Source organism: Octopus sinensis, linkage group LG4 (genome assembly GCF_006345805.1).
Source record: "Octopus sinensis linkage group LG4, ASM634580v1, whole genome shotgun sequence".
NCBI lineage: Eukaryota > Metazoa > Mollusca > Cephalopoda > Octopoda > Octopodidae > Octopus > Octopus sinensis.
Window position 1 is genome coordinate 35,300,082 of NC_043000.1, and position 18,339 is coordinate 35,318,420.

Genomic DNA, 18,339 nt, shown 5'->3' on the forward strand with positions numbered 1-18,339 from the left:
GATAACCTGTAGTCAAGGGAGACTATTCGACATTTAAGAGTTACCTCCCATGGCCTTCAATGCTTGCTCTTTCATTTCTGTTCAGAGGGAGAAAAATAGATGGATGGATGGATAAATAGTGAGTGAAATAGAACATGTGCAGGTGACGTTGTCATAGCAACAGGGTGGTGGTGGTGGATGTATATTTATAGTTTCTGCCATGCTTTATGATGGGCCTTTATAGTAGAAGACTGTTTATTACAAATGTATTGGGGACATGGGTTAGGTTGGTGACAGAATAGCCTGGAGCTGTTTCACTCCGACGTCCTAGATTAATCTCAATGGTAGTGGTGGTGAGGATAGGGTAATAAAGTTAAAATGATCTGCCAGCCATCATATTCGTCAGTATCTCTGACTGTCAACCATTTATTTGACTTAATTTGATATTAATCTATATTTTCTCTTCGTTACCAATCTACAGAATTCCAGTTGGCTGCCATAGATTGCATCTAAATTGTGTAAAAAGGAACCTGACAAATTAAAACTCAACTCGCATTTAATGAACATGAATGATTATGATTTCTATAATAATAATGATCCTTTCTACTATAGGCACAAGGCCTGAAATTTGGGGCAGAATGATAATCAATTACATTAACCCCAGTGGTCAACTGGTATTCATTTTATCAACCCTGAAAGGATAAAAGGCCAAGTTGACCTTGGCAGAATTTGAACTCACAACATAAAGACAGACGAAATTCTACAAAGTATTTTGTCCTGTATGCTAACGATTCTGCCAGCTCACTGCCTTAATAATAATAATAATAATAATAATAATAATAATAATAATAATAATAATAAAAAAGAAGTTAACTATGACACTTGAGTGCAGTATAGTTTGTTGGAAGAGGGTAAAAAGATGAGACAGAAATGAGTAAATAAGTAAAGTGAAGAAAGACAGCAAAGATAGCCAAAAATGCCAGCATTGTACGCATGATGAAGAACACAAGAAGACAAAAGGGAACCTTAAAAAGGGATGCATAGACACCTTTATTTCTTCATTATATCATTGGTATTCCAAGAACTGTTTGTCAGCAGAAAATAAGATATTGCAACAGCATCAATGCCATCACAACATCTTGATGGAGGTGAAAAATGTTAATGTCCGATTTTATACCAAAGCAGCCAATCAATGTCAACACATTGTCAGAATTATGTATCACAATAAACGTGTTCCAAAAAAATAACAGGATTTTTAAATACTGTTGGGGAATTCTTACACAGCATACTTTCTGAAAATTTCTGGCCTTGTGCCTGTAGCAGAAAGGATAGCATCATTGTCACGAATAGTAGTAGTAGTAGTAGTAGTAGTAGTAGTAGTAGTAGTAGTAGTAGTAGTAGGCATACATAGAAAACACTCCCAAAAGTTAACCTTTTTTTTAAAAAGTATTAATTTTTTTTTTCGGAAACTTTTTTTAAAAAACTGTTCCAAGTTAAAGAATGCTGTGTAAGAAATCCCCAACAGTATTTAAAAATCCTGTTATTTTTTTGGAATACGTTTATTGTGATACATAATTCTGACAATGTGTTGACACTAATTGGCTGTGTGATGTGGGGGAATTCATTACTGCTTTGGTATATAACATCAGACATTTTTCAACTCCATCAAGATGTCGTGATGTCATTGATGCTGTTGCAATATCTAGTTTTCTGCTGACAAACAGTTCTCCTTAACCTCGTTAGAATTGTGTCCCCCCCAATTAAGCAAATCTATGTACTGCTTGTTAGAATAGTGCCTGTCCTAAGTGCACAACTTATGACTTGTGTTCAATTCCACACCCTGTCAAATAAAACGTTTATTTTCTAGAATCTGTGGCAAAAGAATATGAATATTGATAGAATTGTCAGAGCATCAAGCTAAGCTGTGGCATTTAGTTGTGGTACGATCATTTCTGAGTTCAATTATCATTGAGGTCAACTCTACTTTTCATTTGTTTCAAGTTGATTAAATAAATAAGTATTGGGGTGGTTTTCTTAATTAATCCACTTCTCTAAAATCTCATGTCTTAAGCTTATGTTAGGAACAATCATCATCATCATCATCATCATCCTGTTATTTTCTGCTCTTCGTGCCTGTTTGTTCATTGTGTTGAAAACTTTTTGGATAATTCTTGCTAAACCTAGTTAAGTATTTTCTTCACCCTTCTTGCTCCCGGATTAAGATCAAGCTTTACCAGGTTTGTCCTCAGATTGTTTCTGTCACTATACTATTTATAATAATTGGTGCTTTAATGATCCCTATTAATTCCTTTATTCTGGTATTTGAGAATTTCATACTTTCAGCTTTGTAGAATTCTCTCTGCTTTGTCATTTTTTTTTTCCTTTCTTTTCTCTTTGACCCTTTTAATGCCAAATGGCCAAGTTATGTTGTTTTCTTCATTCAGTTTGTCACACAACAACTCCACTTCATCATTTCTAAGGACTTGCATTTCTATTTCCACAAAATTGCCATAGTTTTGTGTGTGTGTGTGTGAGGGGGGGGGGGGAAGAAAGAGAAACTAAATTTCCAGCAAACATTGCAATGTTTTGTTGCAGCAATCTATATGTTGCCTACAATTTTTACATTCATTATAAAGTAATCATAATAATAATAATAATAATAATAATAATAATAATGAAATTATTGTGTATAGTGCTCAGGTGCAGTACAACTTGCATGTACAGTACATAGAATTATGTGCAAAACTCAGGAAAGTGAACAGTGTATGAGTCATTATGTACATGTGTGCATGCGCATGGCAAACACTCACAAAATTATTAACCATTGTGCCAACAACTACCTTGAGCACCTTTGTGTCTAAGCTCCATGTGTCTAACACATGTGGACATGCTTACAAAGTCAGAAAGCAGCACAGTTCCCATGACTTTCGGAAACATTTTTTCATGCTCAGAGTTGCTGAAGCATGGAACAAACTACCTGCATCAGTTGTTAGTTGCCAAGATATTGCATCCTTTAAAACCTCTGTGCTTCCTGAAATTCACCAACATGACACCTGGTATCCCCCACTCTCCATACAAATACATACACACGTATATCATGACTCCTACACTGTTTTCTTTCCTGACTTTGATGAGTTGTAGTGCACCTGAGCACTGTACACAATAATTTCATTGCAGTTCTATATTTAAGAGATGAGGAATTATTTACATTATTTGTATTATTTACATTTTACGGATATTTGTCCTCATCTTGTTTGTTGTTAGCACAACGTTTCAGCTGATATACCCTCCAGCCTTTATCAGGTGTTTTGGGAAAATTTTGAACCTGGGTTCTCATTCCCAAGACACCTGATGAAGGCTGGAGGGTATATCAGCCGAAACGCTGTGTTAACAACAAACAAGATAAGGACAGATATCCGTCAAATGTAAATAATTTCATTATTATTATTATTGTTGTTCTGAGCTGAGTTGTGAATATACCAATATAATCTATGCTGTCATTTCGATCTTTACACATTTAACTGGCTGGAGGATCTAAATCTTTTTATTTAGTCCACTGACGTTTAACATTTAAATATTCCTTACATCAACTTTTCTCCTTCATCATTTTAACATTCATAAATTATGTCAGCCCATATAAATTAATGTTGTGCCATTCCAAAGAGAAAGGAAAGTAATTATTTTTTTATGTTAATTACATTTTTATTTCTTTTATTTATTTCTTTCATTTCTTTTAATTTTTTTTAGCTTTTTATATTTTTGTTTTTGATTTCTTTTTTTTTAATCTATTATTTCCAAGGTCGTTTTATTTTTTGTTTTTGTTGTAGGAATGCAGAGAGACATGGAGAACGCATTTCTTTCTTTTGTAGAAATCCAGAGAAATCGCGAATTTTACCGAACAACAGACGTCCGACCACCATTCACATATGCCTCTCTCATTCGTCAGGTAGGTGCATCGTTTAGAAAGAGCTGCTCCACATAACATGACTGCTAAGTCAGTATGTGTAGACTCTTTTATTCTCTGTTATACAATCTGTTTTGCCAGCCAATGCTTTCCAACCATTTGTAGTCTAGATATGCCAAGGTGAATGCAATAAAATATCCACTTAAATGGTAAAATAATACTCAACATTAAACTGAAACAAGTTCTGCTTGATTAAAAAAATGTTTTCAACACCACAATAACTTTACTAAAGTTTTTTTGCCGACATAACATGGCAGTCCTGGTTTAGGATGAATGTTGCTGTAATTTAGTCCCAGGAGATATCATCTCCAGCTGACTATACAACACGATCTGTGTCCTTATATTTTCAAACAAGGGAATCTAGCACCCTCACCCAGCTCAAAACAATATCTGTGTATCGTGATTCCGGGTTATTTCCCTTCATCAGCACAGAATAATGGTTCAACTAGAGGTGTTTACCAACATAACATGGCAGTCCTGGTTTAGGACGAATGTTGCTGTAATTTAGCCCCAGGAGACATCATCTCCAGCTGGCTATATGACATGATCTATGTCCTTATGTGATGTGTTGACAAACAATCTTTACTACAAAGTACTGTTGCTGAATATCTCATGTTGTGAGATTTAAAAATAGTAATTAGCACAATAGTTCTAATCAAACTTGTTTCAAAAATTAACAATTTACTCAATGAGATAAATAAACTTATAAAGATTCATAAAGATAATGAAACTGAATTAAAAACTGATTAAATTAATCATAGCAATAAATCTACTGAGTGAAGCCCCTTTTGTCACCGTCTTCAAAGTAGAATTCACTCCCAACACATATCCATGTAACAGTGCTCAATATACACCCCCCACCCCATCCTCCCTCAAACTGCATAATATCTCTGATAAATGCCTACAAGAATAGCTAACAATTAGAGATTATCATCATCACACAAGACACAGCAGAGAGAAATGGTTCACTGTCAGCTGAAGAGGTGAAAGGACCCTGAGAGCTTAAAAAAAGAGATGATGTTTTCACTTTTGATGTAGGAAGTCTGTTTACTAATATTCGAATGGCAGAAATAATACAAGCCATATTAAACAACAGACTATAACTATTTTGATATCAGTTGATGTTCTGAAGAAAAGATTGTGTAATGTACAACAGAATTATCTTTTGCTGTCCCTAAGGTAAATGGTTCACTTCACATCACAGTATTCTTTGAGACTACAACAAAATTGTGGTGACAAGACAAAAGTACAAAATATACACCAGATCAATCTATTCTTGTATTGATATACCCGAAAGATATCTATTCTAAGCCTCTTATTTCCCCATCATTTCTTTTATTCATCATACCCTCCATAACTAAGAGGACAGTACTTGATTTGTACACATTGAATATCTCCTGCTCCCAAACTCTCTCACTCTCTTTTCTCTTTCCTCCTAAATTTTGCTGCTTCACTGGGATGGGATGATGGCTTCTGGCAACTTTTACACACCCTCCAAGGTTCTCTTGGATATGCTGCCTTAGCCCCACTCTGCCCACCCATATATAACACGGGGCACTACTGAATCTTCTCTAATTTAACCCCATCTCCCTCACCATCCTATAAACCCTCCCCACCTCCCATGCTATCCATGAGAGATTGGAGCCAGAAGTGCTCCTCCAACTTCTCAAATCCCATTAACTCATCCTACAAATGTCAGCATAGAAAACAGATGTAAAATGATGACGATAATGGTGATGATGTTGTATGCACACTCTATACATGTCTGAGTATATGTACACACTGTTATCCTCCTCCTACTCATCCTCATCATCACTTAACATTGGTCCTCCATCCTGCCATGGGTTCGATGGTTTGATGGCATCCAACAAGCTGCAGGGCGTGTCATGCTTCAGTGTGTGCTTCAGCATAGTCTCTACTTCTGGATGCCCTTCTGAATACCAACCCCTACTTTTTTCTTCTTTCATGGTATAAGCCCTAGTGAGGTAACCAAGTAACTTCCAAGACAAGCCCCCCCCCCCATCAACTGAGTTAAGGTACAGTAGAGAGGAAGGTTGCTTTATGCCTGGTGTTGAGAGACTAAAGTATGAAGGAGGGACAGGAAGAGGTTACTTTTCATTGTATATGGGGGTAGGAGTAGCTAGGTTGGAGCTGGAAAGAAATAAAGAGGATATTGCTACACTACATTCTCCGTTGTACAACTGTTTCTCATCCTGTTGTATTGCTTCCGTTGCCTCACTGCAACACCCTGTCTGACTCCTTCCATCACACCTTCTATGATGAGTTTCTGTCTTTTCTCACACTTTCAGGCCATCATAGAATCTCCACATCGACAATTAACATTGAGTGAAATCTATCAGTGGTTCGCAAACACATTTGCTTATTTCCGGCGGAATGAAGCTACGTGGAAGGTAAATATACAAGATTTTCCTCAACATCAACAAAATTTAATATATGTTGTTGTTGTTGTTGTTATCAAAATTAATGTTTCTGTTAATTTTTCAATGTAATTTAAAAACACTTCAGTGAACTGAATGCTTCTCTTTTCTTCCTCAAATATCAATCAATGTATCCTTTGTATTAGAGTTTATTTCTCTTTGCTTAATGAATTGTTTGCCTTCAAATTCAACATTCTAAACCACATGTTGCTCCACCAGCTTTATTTTGACTTAAATATTTATTGCAGTTTTCAGTAATACATAATGCTGTGTAATTTTTGTTTTCAATATTGAAAGATGTTCGTATTCTGAAGAGTAGCTCACTGTTTATGTCATTAATGTTAGTTTAGTTTTAACTCTTTCTTTTCATATCAATCTAATGACAGACTCACCTGTAGATCAAACACATTCTTTGGGATTCTAGTTTTGAGTGGGGGTTAAGTATTATAGAGTGTTTAAAATGTAGCTAAAAAAAATTCCATAATTTAGCAACAAGATGGAATTAATATCAAGTCAAATCTAGAAATTAGCAACAGGATATGTCCAAAAATTAGCAACCACATGGATTAAATTAGCCTATAAATTTAGTAGCAAGATATGTTCCGAAATTAGCAGCAAAATGTTTATGAATTAGCAACAAAATAAGTCAGTAAATTTAGCAACAAATGTATGTAAACTAGCTTTGAATGTTGGAAATATTTCATTTGTGTTGCTAATGGCTTCATGAAGAGCATGAATGTGAAAACTTCCCTATTTCTGCTGTCTTTGAAATAAGAAAAGCCATCATTCTTTCAGATATCAAGTGTGTGTTTGTATGCTCATCATCATAATTTAACATCCACATTCCATGTTAGTGTGGTTGGACAGTTTGACAGTTCCGCAAACTAAGTTGAACTCCATTGTCTACTTTGGCCTGTGTTCTACTGCTGGATGTCCTTCCTAATGTCAACTACTCCTCTGCTGTGTGTACTGGGTGCTTTTGTCTTTTTTTTTTCATGGCTCCAGCTCTAGGGAAGTTGCCATTTAGCTTACAAGACTAAGATCCTTTTTGACTGAGAAGGGTTACAATAGAGAGGGAGGTGGCTTTATGCTCTGTGATGAAAGGTTGAAATTTGAGAAAAACTTGAGTAGGCTTCTTAATGTAGAAGAGCTGCTTGTCTATTCACATTATAAGAGGGAAGGTGAGAGTGGCTGGGGTGGAGTTGGAGAGAGAGGATGTGTCAAGGAGATACAATGTAAGGTAGAAATGCATGTCATTTAGTCTGTTCGTGATCTCATTACACCTTTTGTGTGTCTATAGCTTACACTGGGTATAACAAAAGGAGTTTATATCCACCCCTTTTTTGTGTATTGAATAAAACCATCTTCCAGGTGATACAGAATCCTATCTTTGTTTCTATTTAGTCTTTGCTAAGCTTGTCTTGAGGCCTCTCAGTTCTAGGTTCAGCTTTTTTATTGCATATCAAGCAGGGCCTCTTTCCAGAAAGCAAGAGACTCTCTTATCCTCTTTCCTTTCAATGTTTGTCTTTACTCATAAGATCTCACAAGTCTAAGTTTTGTTTCCATTTTTGGAATATCTTTTCTGATCCTTTGGCAGATTTTGCTATAGGTATTATGCTACTAACAAACAAGTTCTGGACAGCATATTGTAGAGCAGGTAACTGAAATAGGCATGAGGAGGCTAAGGGCTGATCCCTGTAAAGTAAATTCCTTGCTGAACTTATTGGATAACTGTCATCCTGTCAGCAACTTTGTACACATTATTCATGACTGTCACATCTAAACCTTATTCTTTTAGTGACTATAAGACTACAGAGTGTGGTATTCTGTTAAAGACCTTCTCTAGGTCCACAAAATTCAAGGTATAGTAACTTGCACTTTGCTAAGAACTCCTGTACTCAACCCACATCTACACCCAACTACTCCAGTATCTTTTCAATCTCTCTAGACTTACCTTTCATTGTGTCAATGTTGATAATGTCAGCTCTTCTATGACAGGGTGACTCGAGTTTCCGATGGTTTTGGGTTGTTTGATGTTTATTTTCAGGATCTGAAAGGAAGAGAGATGATGCAGTTATTTGACTATGTTGAAGGGGTCTCACACTTGGCCTAATGTGTGAGACCCCTTGGCCTAATGTTTCCAGCCAGCTGTCTGTGTAGTACTGATATGGTAGGTGTTAGCCCACCTCACAGCATTGACTAAATATATTTTGTCACCCTCCTCCATCACTATCCCTCAGTTGTTGTGACAGATCACACTGCTACATGTGTTTGTGTGCATGTGCTCATTATTCTCAACATCTGAGGGGTAAATGTATCACTCTCATTTCAAATGCCCCTCCCACCTACCATCAAATGCTCTGATTGTCACTGACTCACTCAGCTACTTTGCAATCCAGAACACTTCACACCTTTCAACCCCCTAATTACAAAACATTGGTAAACTTGTTGCTTTTCACTCCTCTCCGTCTGTTCTGTATAATAAACCTGACGTCTAGCTTCTCTTATAACTATTTAACATTGTTCACAGTTGCTTCGATTCTTCCTGTCCTTTTAGGTTTGTCTTTCAGATTCTGTGGCTCTCTTTACAGTCAGATTCCACTCTCGTGTTACCTCCTCCATGTTTATAAGTCTCTAACTTCTCCTCCCTCTCATTTTACCTAAACTCTTATGGAACCTACACTTAACTGAGGGATCTTTTAGCTTCCCTATCTTTCATTTTCTGATTGTCTTGTGGTTCTCAGTCTGTCTGCGGTTGATGCTCATTATTCTATGCAGAGTGATATTAAATCCTTCTCCCAGGAAAGACTTAGTATTCACAACCAGTTCATTCCTTTCTTCGTGAAAATAAAGTCTTTCTGGTTCATGTGGTCACCTGGTTGGTGAGAAATCAGATGACTTGTTGGAGGAGGGTCTTCTTCATTTACATCACAGAATTCCAGAAGCCTTGTTTCCACCTCATTCTTCATAGTCATTACATATTTTAGAGTGACCATTATAGTGTTGCCAGCACCCTCCCCCACTCCCTCATATACTTGCACACACACACCCATGTTTCAATTTCTTAGTCCTCAGAAATCATATTTTATCCTTCCCTTAATATGTAAATAATTTATTCTTAATTTCTTGAAATTATCTCCCTTCCTCCTTCAAAGTCACTAACTATTGCATTTAATTTGTATTTTCTATTTTCCCACTTCAAAGGAAATTTCTAAAAATTCAATATTTACTGTGTCATTCACTACTCCATCTTTTAACTTAATTATACATTTCCTCCTATTGTTCTCCTCAGCTATTTACCTTAGCTCTAGGTATTTTTTTTTTCCCATATGCAAATTACTCTCGATCACTGCCATCAAATTGATACTGTGCTATAATTGTTACAAAAATTAACATTTAAAACAGTAATAATTAATTTCACAATTTATGCAGATTTGATGCTAATTCCTGACCACAATTCCACTCTCAGGGTCCCATATAAATATACAGTACCCTTTAGAGATATGCAGTGTACTGCACAGGTACACTGTCATATTTAATTGAACTTCCCTGAAGTTTATGGCCCTTTTTCTTTATCCACCTAAAATTAATGGATATATAGTTCTGAGCCACATAAAGCACACCCAGTACATTCTATAAAATGGTTGGTATTTGGAAGGGCGTCCAGCCATAGAAACCGAGTCAAATCAGGCTGGAACTTCATGCAGCTCTCCTGCTTGCCAACTCATGTTGAACCATCCTACCTATGCCAGCATGAAACACAGATGTTTAATAATGATGATGATGATGGTATAGTCTTGTTATGTCTAGTGTCAGTTTATGTGTTGTTACACTAATTGTTTCAATGGTTAAATAAGAGGAAGAATAGCCCTATTTATAGCTCTCTTTTGTAGAATCTCCAAAATTGGTGTGGCGGGAAATGAAATTCCTCAAAGACCAGAAATATGAGTGAATGCTCGTAACAGAGCAGATACCCCTAAAGATAGTCTAGGTCCATCTGGTGATGTTAATCTGAGCAATAGATTAAATCTTCTGACCAAGAACCACGAGACTCAGGCTTCCACACAGTTTCCATCTGTGGAATTTCACTCAACAAAGCTTTGGTTGATCTAAAGTTGTGATAGAAGATACTTGCTTAAGAAGGGACATTATGAGATTGAACCCAAAACCATTAGGTTGTAAAGTGAACTATTCAACCACACAACCACCAGTGCTGGAGCCACTCTGTGAAGTCGTTGGCATTAGGAAGGGTGTCCAGCCATAGAAATTATGCCAAAACAGACAATTGAAGCCTGGTGTAGTTCTTTGGCTGTCCAGCTCCTGCCAAACCATCTTAACCCATACAAGCATGGAAAATGGCTGCTAAATGATGATGATGATGATGATGATGAGTCAAGTCTGACTGTAAATATTTTGTTATGTAAACTTTCTAAATATTCGAAGAACATTCCAACTTTAATATTCTTTAAAATGTTGAATCAATTTTCCAATTGGTTGGTTCTCTTTGATTCAACAACATTCTTTCATGTTTGCCCTTTATATCACATGTGGTATTACACATGTAGCAGTTGCCTTAAGCCACCAGTCATTGAATGGCTTTCCTTTTATACTTTGTTTGCAAGAAACCCTGCTGCTGCTGCTGTGTAAAGTGAATAAGACTTGTGAAGGAAAATTGGATCTTCACAGACAGATGTAAGGATTATGATGTTGAAGAGATATTGGGTTAGAGAAACATTTAATCTTTGTTGACATGTGAAATTGATGTTAAAACAATAATAATGATATCAACATAAAACACACACACACACACACACACATCATCATCATCATCATCATCATTGATGCAGTCAGAGGTGTGAAACGTTACTATTCCATATGTAAGCAGTTCTCCATTGTTGGTACATTTGAATTTAATGCAGGGTTTAATATATAGTAATTAGCAATGTAAATTTATTTGCTGTCATTTTAGGGTGGTTGTGTGGGAGAGAGAAATGACTAACTGATAGAGAGTGAATGACAAATGAAGTAAAATGAAAGTGAATGGAAGGATGAGGTGTTTTGTCATATTGCTCTGATGGCAAACTGTGAAAGAGAAAATTAAAATAGTGTTTAAAGCAGGACACAATCTTTATATAGTGATGAATAATGATAGAAAATATTAAAAAATTTTTATGGAATTTACAATTTTTCTGTGAATATTGGGATAAAAGAATTACTGAAATAATAATAATTAGGTGTAAATCTTTCAATGTTAAGTTGTATTGTAATATTTTTATAGATTATAATATCATGATTGTTAATTAAATTTTCATAACTAACATTAAAACAGTAAAAATTTTTCAATTTTTGTAGCCCAAGTGTTTATGTGTTGTATACCTTTGCTATTAACTGTTTGCACACATGCATGCACATTTACAAATTATTGGTCTCAGACTTTCACCTAAGTTCTAAGTAATACTTTAGTAATAAAGTACAAAGTCTTTAGGGAAAAAATTAATGGTTTCATCTGTCATTCTCTACAGTTAATAAAACTGCTGTCATTGTTTATGACGTGGATATACTAGGAATTATCACATATGTTGTTTTGTGTTTGGAATTGTGGTTAAAGAGACTCGGATTTGTGTGAATGTTAAATATCAGTCTATGATGTTCATCTCTTTACCAAAGTCATTTGTTGTCTAAAGAAAAATGGGCGAATCAGTTAACTATTGGGTTAACTATTTTAATGTTGGATTTGTAGATTAAATATTGGATTAACCAGTTGAAGTTTGGATTTGTAGATTAAATATTGAATTAACCAGTTGAAGTTTGGATTTGTAGATTAAATATTGGATTAACCAGTTTAATGTTGGATTTGTAGATTAAATATTGGATTAACCAGTTTAATGTTGGATTTGTAGATTAAATATTGGATTAACCAGTTTAATGTTGGATTTGTAGATTAAATATTGGATTAACCAGTTTAATGTTGGATTTGTAGATTAAATATTGGATTAACCAATTTAAGTTTGAATTTGTAGATTAAATATTGGATTAACCAATTTAAGTTTGGATTTGTAGATTAAATATTGGATTAACCAGTTTAATGTTGGATTTGTAGATTAAATATTGGATTAACCAGTTGAAGTTTGGATTTGTCGATTAAATATTGGATTAACCAGTTTAATGTTGGATTTGTAGATTAAATATTGGATTAACCAGTTTAATGTTGGATTTGTAGATTAAATATTGGATTAACCAGTTTAATGTTGGATTTGTAGATTAAATATTGGATTAACCAGTTTAATGTTGGATTTGTAGATTAAATATTGGATTAACCAATTTAAGTTTGAATTTGTAGATTAAATATTGGATTAACCAATTTAAGTTTGGATTTGTAGATTAAATATTGGATTAACCAATTTAATGTTGGATTTATAGATTAAATATTGGATTAACCAGTTTAATGTTGAATTTGTAGATTAAATATTGGATTAACCAGTTTAATGTTGGATTTGTAGATTAAATATTGGATTAACCAGTTTAATGTTGGTTTTGTAGATTAAATATTGGATTAACCAGTTTAATGTTGGATTTGTAGATTAAATATTGGATTAACCAATTTAAGTTTGGATTTGTAGATTAAATATTGGATTAACCAATTTAATGTTGGATTTGTGGATTAGATTTTGGATTAACCAGTTTAATGTTGGATTTATAGATTAAATATTGGATTAACCAGTTTAATGTTGAATTTGTAGATTAAATATTGGATTAACCAGTTTAATGTTGGATTTATAGATTAAATATTGGATTAACCAGTTGAAGTTGGATTTGTAGATTAATATTGGATTAACCAGTTTATGTTGGATTTGTAGATTAAATATTGGATTAACCAGTTTAATGTTGGATTTATAGATTAAATATTGGATTAACCAATTTAAGTTTGGATTTGTAGATTAAATATTGGATTAACCAGTTTAATGTTGGATTTGTAGATAGAATATCCCAGTTTATGGTCATGAAGTGTTCTGCTGGAGTTTTCATAAGTCTTTGGATATAAAACATATTTTCTCATTGCTCGCTTACCTCAGTCACCCAACTGTTAGAAATTAGTAATAGAACTAAAATAGTTGTGGATTAATCTATAATCTGATTAAAGTAAGTGAAATTGGGATTCCAGTGATCCACAGGATCAGTGGATATTCTATGTCTAATAGATCTTATTTCTATTTTAATGCATAAATTTATATTTTTAATCAATGTTTGACTCTGTCCAACATTTTTATTTTGTCTTCACTTGTGTCCCATAGTTAAAGTTATTAAAGTGACATACAACATAATAATAATAATAATAATAATAATAATAATAGTAATAATAATAATAATAGTAATAAAGATGGGTGGCCTTACAGATCACCTGGGTTTATACAGAAATCACCATCATCATCTGTTACTGTCCATGCTGGTATCAAACAGGTGATTACTGTCTAAGCCAGATTCTATTAGGGGCTAACTGTCCTCCTAGACAGTTTGAGGATTATGTTTTGTTCAATCATTTTTAGCATAGTTCCCATAGCTGGGTGCCCTTCTTAAAAGCAACCCTTTTACAGAATGTATTCATCACATTTTACCATGGCACCAACACTAGAGAGAGAGTATCTTGTTCCCAGCAAGACTAAAGAGTTCCCTCTTTTCTATCCTGTTTCCATTCATTTAAAGCAATGAAATGGAAATAGCTCAATATCATAAATTGAAATGATTCACAGATTTATACCACAGGAAGCCTACGTTGACTCAGTAAGTAAGCTCTCAATATTTTATGGAAGTGAAAAGGTAAGACATGGAAACTGTAAATTCCTATCTGAAATAGTTTGAAAATTTCTTCCCTCTGGTAATTAAGTTTAGATCCTGCTGGGGGTGTATTTAACCTTTCAGCATCCAAGAGATAATGAAATAAATACCAGTGGAACACATTACGGTCCATTCAATCAAGAGAACCATATTATATAAATTTTTAGTTTGTGCGAAACGTAAATGTTTGTCACTTTGGTCCTAATTATTATTAGTATTAATAACATTTATGATGCCTTACTCTATACAAGTGTTGGGTGGATGTGGAGTACAATATTGGGTGGAATAAGGGTACAACAGCAAGTGGAATAAATGATAATGGATTGAATCAGTATCCTTTATGCTGTTTATTCACATCATCCTGAGCCCAAAACTGATCCAAGTTAAATTCCTTTTCATCTTTTCCAAGTCCATAAAATGTCAAACCAGTTACATATTGCCCTTGATTGAAGCAACCCTAACCCTTCCCTCTGTCCTGGTTTCTAAAGTATTATTATTATTATTATTGAAGGTGAAAAGTTGGCAGGCAATATACTTAGCAGCATTTCTTCTGGCCCTAAATTCTGAGGTTGACTTCGCCTTTCATCCTCTCCGGGTTGATGAAATCAGTACCAGTTGGGCACTGGGGTCTATGTAATCGACTAGCCCCTGTTCCTAACATTTCAGGCCTTGTGTCTATAGTTGAAAGGATTATTATTATTGTTATTATTATTATTAATAATATTATTATTATTATTATTTTGTTGCTGTGTTGATCTTTCAACTGGTTCTGTTACAAACCTGTAATGTAAAATCTATCTCTTTAGAGATGTTGTTTATTGAAGCTGTCTGTTCAAATTTTAAAAACTAACAAATCAATGTATTTTTTGTTGTGATTGATTTTTTTTTCTTTCTTTGTTTCAATGTTGTTTAATTAATTCCTCACCCATTGAATATTTATCCCTCTGTCTCTGACTGTGTATATTATATTTTGTATTTTACAGCACATTTAAAATCTCTTTCTTTCTTTCTCTCTCTCCTCTCTCACTCTCTATTATCTTTCTTCACACACTCACACACAAATCTATACATGTGTTTTTCTCTTAAATGTCTCCCTTCGCAAACATTGTTTCTCTTCCCTAAATATGTTTCGGTTTATGTCTATTGCAATATTAATGAATTTCTTTCAGATTTATAATTTATAACAATTTTTATTCTTGTTGCTTATTTCAAAATATATTTTTTTTCCTAAAGTGGGATTGGGAAATCCTATTAAGTCGGTTTATAAAATCATAAGTTGTTTGGATTTTTTAAAAAATCCGGTTATTGTTATCAAGTGGTCTTGAAGACTACAGGTTCTGTGTGATATCCCTGTAAATATAGTCCTAGTTTATTATTAGTGATGGTAGGCAGTGGCTACTGCTTTATTTAGAGAGTATCTGTAGTTCTATCAGTGCTTCTCTTTCCTAGTGTCCTGCATACTGTAGTCAGAACTGCTTTTGCATGGACTAATTGGCAGCATTACCACAGCCATGGGATCATGTTTACAAATCCAAAACTGGGATCAGTTTTTTTTTTTGTTTATTTGCGTAGTTTAATGTATTATCTTAGTAGTTCTGTGACAGACCTAGAAATGCACAGACTTCCATCAACTTTAAACTATTCATAAATCAGAACAACAAACATGTTACAGTAATATCGTATTTCAACACTTTTCCATGTTCAATGTTTTGTCTATCAAACTCTGTTTTCTCTTCTCATAAAAATACAATATTGATTCAAAATTACTGAATAAGATATAAATGTTTGGTTTGTTGTGGAAGGGAAAACTTTTAGCATTTGAATTCTAGATTCATATAATGCTTCAGCTTTTTTTGGTCAGTAAATTTAAACTTGTTAGGTTTATGGATTTCTGAAGGGTTTTGATGGAATATTTCTATGTGGGATTTAAAACAAGGTAGGGTAGGTGCTTCATTAAGAACTGAGCTCTTCACAGTGCTTTCATAAATTTTTGAAACACTTCAATATTTGCCCAGCAGTGATGCTGGTGGTCCCAAATGCCAACAGGACAAAGACACAAGTACTGCTCATACCAAGAACACACTATTATACCCGACCCTTTCTGAACATGAAAACTCACATCTGAAACCCCTCACCATTCACTACAAATGCTAAGATCTCCCAACAAGGCCAAAGAGTGTTTCACAGAGTTTGGACATTGTCTTCAGAGCTGTCAGAGGATGTTTCATTGTTCCGCTAATGACTAAATTCTCTGCAACCTCAGGTGATAACCCCAACAGAGTCCTGCTCTTTTATCTGGATTGGTGCTGCTACGAGACACAGAGACATCCTAGACTGCTGCTAAAGAAAGCCTTCCAAGCTAATTACAATGGAGCCACTTTCCATCCTTTGACATACAGACATGCTGTATCTGCTCCCCCCTACCTTTTCTACCACTACTATCGTGGCCTCTGCTCCTTAGAGTAGGTTGATATTATCCTGCTTCAAGTCACGTAATCCGGATTTAGTCTCTTCTTCTCATCACCCATACTCTCTCCACCCCACTCACATCGATTACTTTACCCACTCTTTCTTCTCTAGAATGTCCCCCCTCTGAAATTCCTTCTGTGTCCAACATTTTCTGGAGTCATCAACTTTCAGTTGTTCAGTAAAAAGTTAACGATGACATCAGATGTTGGTGCTTTCAGGCATCTTGTGGGGTCCATGGGCCCTCCACCATCTCTCTCTCTCATGAAACCAATCTAAAAACATCTCTCACAGCTAAAAGTCTAATTATATTGAACAATCTCATATTTTCATCTACAAGATTATTATTGTAGTCTCCATGTTGCTAATAGTCTTACAAATATGAAAATATATTCTAGAATCAAGCTTTTTATTAAAAAATTTTTTTCAACATATTTAATCAGGTTGGTTTTATAGTTTTTGGAATTCTGTGCAATAATAGGAACTGATTCTACAGAATTGTAGTGCTGTTAGGTTGACTGGCTGAATAGCTCAGCATTTCATCCAGGAAAAATATAAAGATGCTGTAAAAAAAAAAGACAAAAAAAATGAAAACAAAAATATTTAAATTGTCATATACCTTATACAAAATCATTGTCAATTTTTTCTGGGTTTTTTTTTTTGTTTTTATTTGTTACCTTGCTCATCTTGTGTTGTGTTACCTGTGCTTGACATCGTTAGCAATCACTGTATTTTATATTTCATAATTCTAACCAATGCTTCTCATTTGTCTTCATATTTCTCTTCGCAATCCTTTTTGTTTTACTCACAAATTTTCTTTGCAATCTTCCATCTTTTACTTTTGAGCCATCTTCTTTCCATTCACATTTTTCTTTCCTGAAAATTAGAATTTCAAATTAAGTCTTATCCCATCAGAATAATTGCTATCTTTGTGGTAATTCTTCAACATTTACTCATGTGCAGGAGCTCTCGTTTCCAACAGGCTTGAGAAACCATATTTCTAACTTCTACTCCATCTTGTTCTTCTACAATTCATGTAATTCCATATAATTCTTACCAGAGATGTTATTAACAACATTATTATATGGTTTATTTAATTCCATTAAACATGGAAGAGTTTCTTGTCAGAGTTCTAAAACTAAACATAATCTTTGACCTCACATACATGGATGGGGAAATTAGTTTCCATTCTCTAAAGCAGTTGCTTTTGCTGTTATTGTTTTAGTCCAAGTGAGTGACCTTCCCATCCTATCGCATATCAAGAAATACAGTATTTAGTGTTACCTCTATTTAACATGATTGAATATAATTTGAGTGAGATTTTTCTGCTATTTCTAATAGATCAGGGATCTGAGTGAGGGTTTCCCCTGCACTTGGAATGTATTTTTACCTTTTCTGGCGATAGAAATAAAAGCTGTCTCTTATCATAGCAGTCCTGTTTGGGTGAAATTAATAAACATTATTTCCAAAAAGAATGGCATTATAAGTCTAAACATCTTCAGTGGCATGTCGGTTACGTTGTTATCTACCAGACTCTTGCAGCAGATTAATATTTTAAGTCTTACAAGATGGGGAGTCTGCAGAATCATTATAATGTTTGGTAAAATGCTTAGCGGCATTTCATTCATCTGTATGTTCTGAGTTCAAATTCCACCGAAA

The 18,339-nt window shown here is 34.5% G+C and overlaps 1 protein-coding gene across 11 annotated transcripts in view; it reads left to right on the forward strand.

The window, feature by feature from the left end:
- LOC115210326 (forkhead box protein P1) overlaps window positions 1-18,339 on the forward strand; it is a 566,153-nt gene that overhangs the window by 510,742 nt on the left and 37,072 nt on the right. For 9 of the 11 annotated variants that reach the window (XM_036501965.1, XM_036501970.1, XM_029778855.2 and 6 more), the window contains 2 exons: window positions 3,807-3,925; window positions 6,253-6,354. In XM_036501965.1, the coding sequence (XP_036357858.1) occupies window positions 3,807-3,925; window positions 6,253-6,354 (221 nt within the window). The remainder of the gene's footprint in view (window positions 1-3,806; window positions 3,926-6,252; window positions 6,355-18,339) is intronic. The other 2 variants (XM_029778858.2, XM_029778857.2) reach the window with 1 other exon arrangement.